Source organism: Macrobrachium rosenbergii, chromosome 32 (genome assembly GCF_040412425.1).
Source record: "Macrobrachium rosenbergii isolate ZJJX-2024 chromosome 32, ASM4041242v1, whole genome shotgun sequence".
Taxonomy (NCBI): domain Eukaryota; kingdom Metazoa; phylum Arthropoda; class Malacostraca; order Decapoda; family Palaemonidae; genus Macrobrachium; species Macrobrachium rosenbergii.
In genome coordinates, this window is record NC_089772.1 from 4954189 (window position 1) to 4968272 (window position 14084).

The 14084-nt window shown below is 36.5% G+C and overlaps 1 protein-coding gene across 1 annotated transcript in view; it reads left to right on the plus strand.

Moving 5' to 3' along the window:
• The first annotated feature begins 4463 nt into the window (after nucleotides 1-4463).
• The window catches only part of LOC136855620 (protein pygopus-like), an 84292-nt gene continuing 74671 nt past the window's right edge, over nucleotides 4464-14084 (plus strand). Inside the window, exons 1-2 of the mRNA XM_067132743.1 lie at nucleotides 4464-4785; nucleotides 6192-6671. Coding sequence (XP_066988844.1) covers nucleotides 6661-6671 — 11 coding nt within the window. The 5' untranslated portion in view covers nucleotides 4464-4785; nucleotides 6192-6660. The remainder of the gene's footprint in view (nucleotides 4786-6191; nucleotides 6672-14084) is intronic.

Consider the following 14084-nt stretch of genomic DNA (forward strand, 5'->3'; position numbering starts at 1 on the left):
CTCTCTCTCTGCTGCTATGGCCTTCGCCGCCGAAAGGACAGTTTGGTAAACTATTAATATATACTAAGAAAATACTGATAAGATGTTCTCATTCAAAAACGTTCTCACAATTTGTGCAAATCTGGCAATAGAATATACGGCCTACTTCGACCACAGAACTCGACAAGAACTGGTCTTAATCGAATTCTCGTGAAGGATGACTGATGTCTCTTGTTAAGCGGCGACTGGATCTGCTCATGAATGGCGGCTGCTGGAGTTTCACAGGAAAGACAACCAACGTAGCAAGTCTGTCTTTCAACTCGGTTTAAACTTGGCTCGAGACACACCAATCAGGCTATTCAAAACTTCGTGATGTATGCATATACAAATCGCCTTTCATCTTACAGCATTCAGCCCAATATGGACGACTTTCAAATGATTTTTAAGTAAGACACTGTCACTATTTTATTTTGTTGTTACCAACGCCTACTAATCTTGTCTAAGCACCTGATTTGGACGTTGACTGATACTCGCACACAATTTTCTCTCGGTAATATGTATGTGTTTGTAGCAGTTCACATCGAAAATTATTCCAAATAGATTTTCCAACGCCTAAATTGAGTCTCTTCACGGCTGAACAGTAGACAAAAAAAAAAAAAAAAAATCTGAAGGCATTAGTGATAGCCGGAAACAAAACTACTGTAAAATAAATATTGCATCCCAGAATTATTCTTCCATTTTAAGACAGTCTCTTCATTTCTCGAATGGTAATTAGCACCTGTAAAAAAATAACAGCCAAAATATTTAAGGCACAATTAAAAATGCGATCTTCTTGAATTAATATTATTATTAACCTATAAAAAAATAATAGCCAAAAATTTTAAGGCACAATAAAAAATGCCATCTCCTTGAATTTATATTATTGACCTATGTTATCGTTCCAATAAATAAGTTTCCTAAAAAATATTCTTGATGAAATTCAGTCCTGTCCCTCCCAATCACAAAAGTCAAAAGTCATTCAGCAACAGTCAAACCGGAAAACAGCTTTGACTGTCTGTCTGTCTGTCTGTCTTGGCATTAAATATGACGTCAAGGCTCAACTGGTACGGTGTACTTTCGATGAGAAGACGATAAATTATAGATGACAGAACTCAGGTTATATTATTATTATTTCAGTAGATGAAACATATTATTGAACAATTACCAAATTACTGACTTGACATTAGTTTCCAAAGAATGTTGGTTTCAACCTCCATGCAGAACATGCAGCAGTAACTGATCAGGAACAAGCCAGTTATTTTTCATCACAGGGGAAACTGACCCTTGACATTTGAGTTTGCCAAGACACTTGGCACTTTACCAACCTACCCAAAGAAAAGATATAACAATGTAAGCTAATAAGCCTAAGAATCAGAAATTCACTATGCGGAAAATACTTTGAAGGAAGTAACCTTGATAAAGAAAAGAGAGAGAGAGAGAGAGAGAGAGAGAGAGAGAGAGAGAGAGAGAGAGAGAGAGAGAGAGAGAGAGGATTTAACAACATAAAAATAATTTACAATAAACCTTGAAAAAGGATGATTCACTATAACACCATACCTTGTCGTGACATTTACTCTATTGTGCCAGTTTTATCAGGATGAAACTTCTATTCAAGGTTGAAACCCAAATCTGCGCTTAGAAATTTATTCACTATCTATGGCAATATCTAAACACTTCACCTGAAACAGGGAACTGAGAGAGAGAGAGAGAGAGAGAGAGAGAGAGAGAGAGAGAGAGAGAGAGAGAGAGAGAGAGTGAGTTCGCACATCGAAAATTGGAGGAGAGAAAACGGATAAATGTTTTAAGCGAGGGAAGGAGACTCTACTTTGAAATATGCACTAAAATAAGCAAAAAGGAAAATAATATAAATAATTTGCTCAGTATAAAGTTGTTGGGCAATTAAACCGTTCTACTTCTCATCCACAGTTCGCAGTTGCACTATGAAACAACTGTTAGAGAGGGTGGAAAGTCAGATGGAAGAAAGAGAATATAAACGGAGGTACAGCAAAAGGACGGAAAGGGGTTGCAGCTACAGGACGAAAGGACACTGCAAAGACCCTTAAGTAGTGCCTACAGTGCACCAAGTGAGGGGGACTGACGGCACTAACCCCGTACTGGAATATGTATATATGTATGTATGTATATATATAAATCATATATACATACATATATATATATATATATATATATATATATATATATATATATATATATATATATAAATAAATGTATGTACGAGTATAGGGTCCTAGTGGTCTACTGATCATCGATCATTACTTCCATTCGGTAGCTGGAGAACCCGGGTTCAATTCTCAGTAGCTGAACGATTCCCGCATGTTCAGTTAATAGCCACTGAGTTCTGTTGACCTAAGCAGTCAATAATGCAGCTGGCAGGCCAGGGTAGCAACCCAATATAAAACCGCGCGCTGAATACCGGAACAGAAGCACCATCTGAAATCATTCTCTGTGAATAGGAAAAAAAAAAAAGGAGCATATACACCAATATTCATTTTTAAATTTTACCTGAGCAAATGTATTTAATGTGTGCATGTATTCCAGTGTAAAAGCATATGCCCTGTACAGTTTTTATCTTTTAAATTTCATTTTCCTCCATTCACCACAACGCGAGTGACCAATTTGGTCTCAGTTCTTGGCCTGTGGCCTAGACCTGGTATTTCATCCAAATCCTTCGGGCCAGCCCTGTGAGAGATGATAGCCAGCTCAGTGGTCTGGTTAAACTATTTTAATAATAATATTATACACTTTCAAAATCTACTTGGCTACGTGTTCTTTCATTATTCTTATCTATACTTGTACCTCCCATCTCTGCAACAGCCCTGCTGTCTACCTGGTCCCATTCGATTCTCAGTTCCCTTCCTTACTCGCTGAGAACAATTAACTATTCCCCACCATATACTAATTCCACACTATATTCTACCGCCAATCACTACAATCATGTTTATCGTGACTTACAAAACCTCACTCTGACATTCAATCTTCTTTACTTTCCCTAAGAACTTTTCTACCAGTCTCCGCTGCTCCTCCTCACTATTCCGAGCATTTTCCACTCATCAGCTACCTTCTATTCTCTATTCCTTATTTTACTTACTATGTAGACATCTAAATTTTCCCCTAGTCCTCTTATTCTCGTTTTTGTTGTTTCAGACGAGTTATAATAAATAACAGGACAAATCCCAACAAAAACTTATCATAAAGTTGCTATTATAGTTGTGTGACCTATGAAAATAATCAGTTCTATCTAGTAAAAGAGAATTAAGGGTCCAGATATTGCCACCTTTAATTATATAGATGCAAGACACATCTTTTTACTACTACTGCTAATATTGCTGCCCAAGATATTCACGATATGCACGGGAATATGATGGATAAACTGTGAACTAACTTTTGTTTATCTTAAAGAAAAATTCAAAATGCTTTTGCATTGACTAAGCATTTGACCGTATACAAGTACACAATGAATCTTGTCCTCTTTCACCTTCGGAAAATAAACGTACATAGACACAATTATATAATATATATATATATATATATATATATATATATATATACAGTATATATACGCGCGTGTATGTGTGTGTGAGTGTTTGTTTGTTTGTTTGCCTGTGAGCATGTGTGTGTGTGTGTGTGTGTGTGTGTGTGTGTGTGTGTGTGTGTGTGTGTGTGTGTGTGCTGTGTGGGCAAAACTATACTAACAATTTATTAGCCTATTAAACGAGACTACATTCCATTTCACCTCAGTGATAAAAGGAATATTTTGAACGTCCGCTTCCCATCTTTCAGATAACCTAAGAAATATAGAAGAAAGAAGACGATAAATAAAATGATAAACGATGAATAAAAAATCTGAACCAGAATTCGTCTCGGAATAGCATGTAGACGTTTTCCGCGCAAGGAGGGCACAAGACGCGGGCAAACTGAGCTGCTATAGGTCAGTGTCCGTTTTCTCTCACGCCTACCAGCCAATCAGCGGCCGAGAAATTAGAGGAGGCGTGTGGGGTCCGATCTGTCGAGAGACAGAAAGACAGAATCTTCGGCCGTTTTTTAAAACTCATGGCATTAGATTTAACTGTGCTCGGGAGGGATTACTGGGCGATTAACGATTCCACGTTGAGATTACCGCCACTGCAAAAGCCTACCAGGAGAAACATTCGTACTGAAACGGCCGCAAAGCCTCGCCGTCCGCGACAGCCAGCACTGAAGCTCTCAGTAGTTATACTATATTTTTTAAGAGGGCCAATTGGTGGTCGGTGGCGGCCTGGCGTGCGTGTACGCCCCTGTACGTAGCCCGCGTGTACGTTTACGTTGGGTGGCTGGGCGGTGTTAGTCAGCCACACACGCACATACACACACGTACAACCCTACTATCCTCGTCCGTGCCCAGTCATTGCCCGTGGTGGTCACACAGTGCCCTAGACTCGCCGTTCAGTGAGACACACAAAACACACACTCACACACGTGGGCCAACAGGCAGGAGGACATTCGGCGAGTTCGACACTTCGCTCTCTCGCGGGCATTGTCAGCGGTTTCGCCTCCAACGAAGGACAGACACTCGCTCGGCGACTCGAAGTTCGTTTCCAAAGCGCTGGACGCTCGATCGCCACGTTATTATAACCGTTGCCAACTTAACAAGTGTGCTGTGATAAACAAGATCATATGAAATCTTTGGCTCTGTTGAAAGTCAAAACTCTGAATGGACATTTCTAATTTGACCCAGAAAGTCATGGGATTCGATTTGAAACTTTGAAGGCAAGTGAACTGTCGTTGGTTAATCAAAGCCTGAATGATGTCACTTTCATAATGAAGTCTCGTTTACACTGAATGCCAATTCCAAGCAAAATCAAAAAGTGATTAAAAACCGATTATTGACCAAAAGCATGGCGTTTTAAATACTGAAATTCGCGTATTCCTTTGAGCAGTTTAACAATACAATCAACGCGTAAGTGATCAACAGTTATTAGAAAATAATATATCGGATAGTATTTTTGTATATTAACTTATTTTGCCTTCAGCACAAGCGTTTCTTGAAGGCTGGAGGTCATTTTCAAGATCATTTGAGATTCCATAAAGAATTGAGCTTTAAGGATCCCTGAGAGAATATCCCACGAATTAATGTGTAGTTCCTGTGGCACCGATTATGGGACTCCCGCTCGAGGGCGCTCGGCAGGAGAAACATCCTTCGTGAAGGACGCCTTTGCTGACATCCTTCGCTGAATCAACACGTTCCTTTTGTTACACCTGGTTATCTAACGCTTGCGTCACAATGATTGACCACTAAGATCGTTATAACCTTCCGATACTGTTCTGATTTTTTTTTTTTTAATTAAACGTGTAATTGTTGGTGCACTGGAGATCCATGCAAATGTTTGGTTCCTTACGAGATTAACGCAGACTAATTACAAAATATTTTTAAAAGTAAAAATTTTTATCTAATGGAAATTCTCTTAAATATAAAGTCAACATTTCGCAGTAAAGTGTGTGTGTGTGTGTGTGCGCAGGCGCCTTGGGGAACTTTCCCTCGAAAGCGTTGAAACATGTTCCGTCGAACTGACTTTTATCCCGGTTTATTTTCTCCAGATATTTTCTTCTACGTAGTTTATTTACCGTTACGAAACATGGATCTGTTTAATCTGTTTGACGTAATCGTCATTATAATAACAATTCTCTTCGAATACATTTGCAAAACACAAGATTACCGCTGAAAGACAGAATGGTCAACTTCAAAATGGGACATTCTCCTACCGATAATTTCAACCAAAATAACTAATATCAAATAAGATTCAGTCCAAAATAAATATTGGGGATGCAAATAAAAAAATATTATCTAGTCAAAAATACAAATCAAGGCTGAGCAGCAACTAGTTTGACCATTAAAGCGACAGATTTTATCATAATTAAATGCAATCAATTTAATTCCTTCATTAAACTTATTTCAATAGTTTCTAAGTCATTTCTAAGCAATTTGATGGCGCTTGAAAAATAGTATTAGTGTAAATGCAAAAGATTTGACATCATTCAAGCAACGAATGGAAAACTCCTACAATTTCTTCCAATATTTCTCTTTAGTTTAAAATGATTAAACATTTATGATAGCACATAAGTGAAAATAAGTTTCAAACATAAAATCAATCCTTTAATTATTTTTCTTTTAACAGGCTCTGTCACCCGACAAATTTTCTCTGCAGAAAAATCAGATTTCACGATAGGAAAATCGTCGAATTGAGCAAAGAGAGAAAAAAAAAGACATTAATTTTTCCGATTAGGACAAACGATCCTAAAGGAATTCTGACTTATGCATCCTCACAAGGAAATAGTGATTACGGTGACCGCCGATGCTTGAGCAAAGCCTTCGAACTTCTTCGCCCTCACCGATAATGACAAGATAGTGAAAATTGCAGAAGACGATTCCATGAAGTGAAAATGAAAACGTTTCAGAAACTGACCGCACAACTTGTGACGGCATTACTGTGAATTTATCAATAGATAAGTGTTATCAGACGACAAGAGACAAGAAAAGACCGAAGGAGAAACATAGGGAGCGAGAGAGAAAGGAGAAAAGAGTGAGAAGAGGAGAGAGAAGTTCAAATAGAAGTGATGTTGCGGCAGTGACAGCTTCCCGTCAACATGGTCGTTTCGTAAGTACTTAAATATAAGATTCCCGCCCCTAGCGGCATCTGCCCCTCTCTTATTACCATAAAAGATATGAAGCTATTGTTAATGTCGGTGTGTGTGCGCGCCTGCACGCAAAGCCCACCTTGAAACTCCCAGTAGCTCGGCATGTCTCTATTACAATGAGCTTTTTCTTTTTTATTATTTACTTGCTTTCAGTAAAGTCGTTTACCCGGGTCTTGAGCGTTTATGCCAGTTCAGAGGACCGTCAAGATTCTTATTTTATTTTATAGTTTTCTTTCAAACGAACAAACAGATTCTTGAAAGTCTATCGTTTTGTATGAATGAAAACAGGTACGCAGATGAATGTATACAATTGTGGAGTGCATTCACGTGCGCATACGTACAAACGAACAAATAATTCTTGAAAGTCTATCGTTTTGTATGAATGAAAACAGGTACGCAGATGAATGTATACAATTGTGGACTAATTAATTAATTAGTTGTGGGTTATCTGGCGTCACAACTACCAGGGTCACTAACGCCTACAGTTGTGGAATGCATTCACGTGCGCATACGAACAAACGAACAAATAATTCTTGAAAGTCTATCGTTTTGTATGAATGAAAACAGGTACGCAGATGAATGTATACAACTGTGGAATGCATTCACGTACGCATACGTACGCAAAGATGCGTTAAGACATCCAAAGACAAAAGCAGAGGCAAATAGCAATACTGATAACATACGACGGCAAAAGTATTTTCAAACGTGTATAGAAACAGGGTTAGAATGATTCATCACTGTTTCCAGAGCCAGTGCTTCATTATTAAATGATTAAATCAAGATGGATTTCAGGCTCAGCGTTCACAATATTAGGAAAACAAAATTCAAAAGAAATAACGAAGACAAATCACAACGCTGGCACTGTGTCAAGAGTAATCCATATCTTGCTTTCGGGCAGGGCTTTGATAATACCCCTTTTATATTACTTTTGAGGTCTAACGATGGGCGCGCGCAAACACACACACACACACAGACAGACAGACAGACATTCTTAGAGGAGGTAGATGAACATTGTTTATAAAACAATCTGTTAGATCAAGCTAATACTGTAATGCCCGTGCGCTGCATTGGCAGGCAGGTTTCACTGCGAGCTGCCTCTTTTTGCCAACTAAGACGTAACGGAAAGGGAAAACTCTAATTTGTACTTCCAGTTTGTAACTGATATACCGTCCATTCTTTCCTTCTTGCCTAAAAGAACTTTGCTAACCGAAGAAAATAAAAAATAAAAAAGAAGAAACCATGCGGGTCGGGTTACAAGGATAAATCCAGAGAGAGAGAGAGAGAGAGAGAGAGAGAGAGAGAGAGAGAGAGAGAGAGAGAGAGAGAGAGAGAGAGTTCAAAGCTGAATTTTTGTCATGGACGAAATCCTTCTTAATCCAGACACAATGTGAGCCTGATTCCTTCGTTGGAGAGCGCCAGGCCTCTGTCGGGCTCGAAGCGTTTTGAAGGTATTTTTAGAAAGAAATGTCGATGAACATTCCAGTTTGCGTTGGAAACTGGGCTTTGTTTAATGACATATTTCAAACTAGGAATGGAGTATAGAATCTAGGCCAAAAGCCAAGCGCTGGGACCTGTGAGGTTATTCAGCACTGAAAAAGAAATTGAGAGTAGAAATGTCTGAAAGGTGTAACAGGAGGAAAACCTCACAGTTGCACTATGAAACAATTGTTAGGAGAGGGTAGACAGCAAGATGGAAGAAGGGGAATATGAAAGGAGGTAGTGTAAAAGTAATGAAAGGGGTTGCAGCTAGGGGCCGAAGGGACGCTGCAAAGAGCCTTTAGTAATGCCTACAGTGCACCGCGTGAGGTGCACTGGCGGCGCTACCTCCCTACGGGGTAAACTGTAGGAAGATTGGTTACTAATACATGGCCTGTTTCGTCTGTTATTTTATTTTGAAAAACCATATTTTCCGATTGCAAATGACTAAAAGGTTAGAATTACTAGATCTTCGAATTCATCAGATTTTTTTCCTTACCACAGTCGAACTTTGATGGTGAAACGCCAGTTAACATATGGACGACTAATAAATAAATATATTAGTTAAAACGTGCACAAGCATGTGCATTATAAACTTGCATAACAAAATCATTGATTAGATCCCGTACAAAAGTTGCAATATTGTTTGATATCCTATCCCTATACGAAAATTGACTTAAATGTATTGTTTTATATATATATATATATATATATATATATATATATATATATATATATATATATATATATATATATATATATTTTATATATATATATATATATATATATATATATATATATATATATATATATATATATATACTTTCCATGAAAACGTTTATGAACATTTGAATTTTTAACGTTAGCTATTTCATGGTCGTTAATTTATTTTATTATAATTTTTTCTTCCTTCATTTAATAATAACGGACCAAACTTCAAAATAATATAAATGTTTATATATATGTATATATATATATATATATATATATATATATATATATATATATATATATATATATATATATAAAAGAAACAGCACATTCACTGCAACCATAAAAGCATGATGAGACACATAACTGTATTTATAAAAATCTTTTTGAACATCTTATTTACTTCTTTTATTAACAGTATATATATATATATATATATATATATATATATATATATATATATATATATATATATATGACACTAACCCCCCTCAACTACACAAAAACTTATCAGTATATTCCATGAAATATCAAACGACAAACCCCAAATTCTCTTCGCAGCCAATCACAGAAGGAAAGAAGGCGCTTAAAGTACTTATTTTTGCTTTACTCTTAATGAAAACATTACTCTAAAATAAGCTTGATCTGAATAACGTGGAAACCGAATAAATGTAGTATGTAATCTCCTCCGAAAATACTGAAATCAATATATAAAGGCATGCAATATCGAACAGTCGAGTGCAAAGATCTACTAAGTATTATGAAATGAAGTTCTCTGTTAAATATTACTCAAAAAATGTTCAAGGAAAAAAGATAACTGTGACTACATTTCGGAAAAATGAAACGGGTTTTTACGAAGCGAGATTCAGCGCAGATTTTATCTCCCTACTCAATTAGTATCTCATTAACTAACGCCACAAAAACAACAGTTACAGACAAATGATGCCCGTCGGAGGTTAAAGTAGTACTCGCCGTAATGAGCGTGTATTTTCCTCTCCAGGAAACAAGTTTTTCTTCATCTGAGATGACAAGTAAATAAACATTGACTAATTTTCGATTGGCGCTGCTTAAACCGTCTGGTTTTACCGAAACAAATTAATGAATAAACAAGTAAAATCTGGAAAACTTAAATACGAAGCGTTCGTTCCCCAGTTTCCCTAGAATCTGTAAGTGTAAAAGTTCGCTGTCTCATTTCCTCCAGAAAAAAAAATAATGAAAAACAAAAACAAGTATTAAAGACGACGAAGTTTCTTCGGCTCAATCGAGTTTTCTGTACAGCGTATAATGCTGCCTGAAATCTCTCAGCCACGGCCCATGCAACACTCAGCCGCACGATCATGGTTAAATTTAACCTTAAATAAAATAATAAATACTGAGGCTAGAGGGCTGCAATGTTTGATGATTGGAGGATGGATGATCGACATACCAATTTGCAGCCCTCTGGCCTCAGTAGTTTTTGAGATCTGCAGGGGAGAGAAAAAGTGCGGACGGACAGACAAATAGCCATCACAACGGGGTTTTTTTTTTTACAGAACTAAAAATCCTTTTTAATATGAAGATCGTATTTCCATAACACCAACGGATTATCGAGCAACACACTCGTGTGCAATTCAGGATCGCAACTAATGATCATAAATAAATGTAAATACGAGGCATCAAGAAAGCAACCATTCATAAATTTATAGCTGCAGCACGACAATGGCTTGGTTTCAAGCCAGTAACTATATAAACCAACGAAATAAGGCAATCTTTAAAAATGACCAACTAGAATGAGAGGCTTCTCAGATGCATACCCATATTAAATAAATAATCACATTTTCCTAGAAGAGAAGAGGAAAATTCTAAGAAATCTACAAGTTTCGAGGATGGAATTTTGTCTTCACTGCACATGAGTCTCTCTCTCTCTCTCTCTCTCTCTCTCTCTCTCTCTCTCTCTACACAACACACACAGACACACATACATGTTATTAGTTGGCACAATAAATAACCTTATAAGTAAATAAATGCAGATGTCATGGGAAAGTAAAGAATAAAGTGAGCCGCAAATATTAAAAGAAATCATTAAATATACTGTATATAAACATACATACATACACACACATATATGTACTGTATATATAAATACATATATATATATATATATATATATATAATTTTTATATATATACATATATATATATATATATATATATATATATATTATATTATATATATATATATATGCAGAAGCAAGCCACAAAAATGCTAGGGACAAATATATGCGTAGATAACCACTGGAAACGTGAAAATTAAAGACCAGGTACCAAGCGCTTAATTGTATTACATACACCACTTCAAAAGCGTTTGGTACCTGGTCTTTAATTTTCACCTTCCTGTGGTTATCTGATTATATATATATATATATATATATATATATATATATATATATATATATATATATATATATATATATATATAGGTGAAAATTAGTGTGTGTGTGTGTGTGTGTGTTACAAGTGTGATAAAAATTAGAAAACATATATGAGCAAAGTGTATATATATATATATATATATATATATATATATATATATATATATATATATATATATATATATTTATATATATATTTCTCACAGACCATTACGCTGCCATACCAATGGAAATTATCAAAGCCCACTTTTTCATTTCATTCTTCTCTCTCTCTCTCTCTCTCTCTCTCTCTCTCTCTCTCTCTCTCTCTCTCTCTCTCTCTCTCTCTCTCTCTCTCAGGATTAGGCTCCACCTGACTACTAGGTTATTCGAACAACGGACCTTCGAATTATTCCCAAAAATGGTTGACTCTTTCGGCCTCTCTGATTTCCGTGGAAAATGAACCAATGTACATTGAAACTGGTTCAGTCGATATTCACTACCTGCTTAAAATCAGAAATACCTGTGACCTAAATTTAAAGCATTAATAAGTAAGTTTTAAAATCAATTGAGGTCATACATTTCTTTGTCATTGTAAAACATGGATAGTCACATAATTTTTACGGGTGTGGGTTGTCGTGTGTGCATATGTATGTATGTACGTATGTATGTATGTATTTATATATATATATATAAATATACATACACGACCACAATATTATATATATATATATTATATATTTATGCGTATGTATATGCATATATAATAAATATATATACATATATATATACATATAATACACACATACATTTATATACATATGTAGGCATTTATGGGTATATGTATAATATATATGTATATATATATATTATATTTACACATGTATATCAACAATTATAATAATACAAAGAAATTACCCTCTTTTATGAAAGTTCATTATAAATTGTGGCTGGATCATTGCAGTTAAATTTGTACTTCACACTGAATTTTTTATTCAATTAGAAAAATTATCAAGAAAACGAAGAAATTAAAATATAAAAAAGGCTACAATGACGTTGCCGTAATAACCATATAACAATAACAAAAATGTTCACCCCTATCCCTAAATAAGTAGCTATAGAAAATCTGATCAGTCACTATTCTCTCTCTCTCTCTCTCTCTCTCTCTCTCTCTCTCTCTCTCTCTCTCTCTCTCTCTCTCTCTCTTTCTGTGTGTGTTGGTATGTGTGTTTGTGTATGTGCGTTTCTGTGTGTCTCCTTCACTAAATCAGTGAATCCTCTCTACGGTGTCTAAGGAGCAAAAAGTACAAAAAAGCCACAAAACAACCTTTATTTATCGTGTCTAGACACCGTGCAATTTCAACGGCATGACAGCCAGTTTTGCGTAGCTGGGGGAAACTTTGTTTTCAATTTGAGAGAAAAGAGAGAGAGAAGAATTCTGAGAGAGAGAGAGAGAGAGAGAGAGAGAGAGAGAGAGAAAGGATAATTTCAGAGACTGGGTGCATAAACTTTTTAGCGTCACTTTCATGTGACGACGATTAGCGTATGGTGAGATACAACGAACACGGTGTTTTATTACAATATAATATAACATCGCAATGTTGTTTCCATCGTTAATACTAAGTTTGCCGTCCAACGGGACCTACGTTATCATCACCCTTACTACTACAACCAATTGCATCACAACTAACCTCACCACAACTACTGCACATTACAATCGCTCCACCAACGTTAAACACCAATCGCGACCACAACATTGCACCCACAAATCCCGACCAATTTCGAGAGCTCCATCGCCAATTGGGAAAAGAGGGCGGTAGAATAAAAAAAAAAAAAAAAAAGGGGAGGTTATGCCAAAATGGACCTTCGCCGTTGAAGAGGAGTCAACATTGTTATCGCGATCAATGACAAACACAAGTGCCGTAAACAAGCATTTATGAGGCTCCCCGTTCATTCAATCCTTCGAGAGAGATTTTCTGAATCAAAAAATGACTCGGAGCCTCATTGGATGATGGGCCCAGAATGCGGACCTGGTAAGGGCCTTCGCTCATTAGATCCGCCACCATGTTTGTTTAGAGGTCCTCCTCAAAGTCCTACTCGCCCTTTGTGCTGTTGTTGATGCGGTCGAGTCATAACGACAGCAAGAAAAATGGGAAAACAAAATCAAAATGACTTTGTACCCACGCCTCGCGGCAGTTTTCATCAACAAACGACTGTAAATTTATTGAGTGGCGATGCCGTCAAACCATAAGGGAAGAGAAAATAATTGATTGATTAATTAAGTCACACCAAGATTACTTTATACGTATGTAAGACACCTAAGGCTTGGTTCCTACCCTCAATGCTTCCCCGTGACAGACTTAAATCATTCACATCCAAAAGATTACAGAGAGAGAGAGAGAGAGAGAGAGAGAGAGAGAGAGAGAGAGAGAGAGAGAGAGAGAGAGAGATTACTTTGCAATAAGCCATACCTAACCCCTACCCAACCCCCAGCGTAATTCATTCACATTTAACGTCTACTCTTTACAAAGAGCAATTGAGGATGCCATTTGCGAAAACACTTAGGAGGAATGGTTCTTAATATTAATATGATAATGTCTTATACGTGCATATTTTTTTTTTTTTATCTTTTTGATTTTCATTCATCTCTCTCTCTCTCTCTCTTTCTCTCTCTCTTCAATAAAACGACTTATTTGGAATTTTAATTCCCCCTCTCTCTCTCTCTCTCTCTCTCTCTCTCTCTCTCTCTCTCTCTCTCTCTCTCTCTTCAGCAGAGCGGCTTGAAATTTAAGCTATA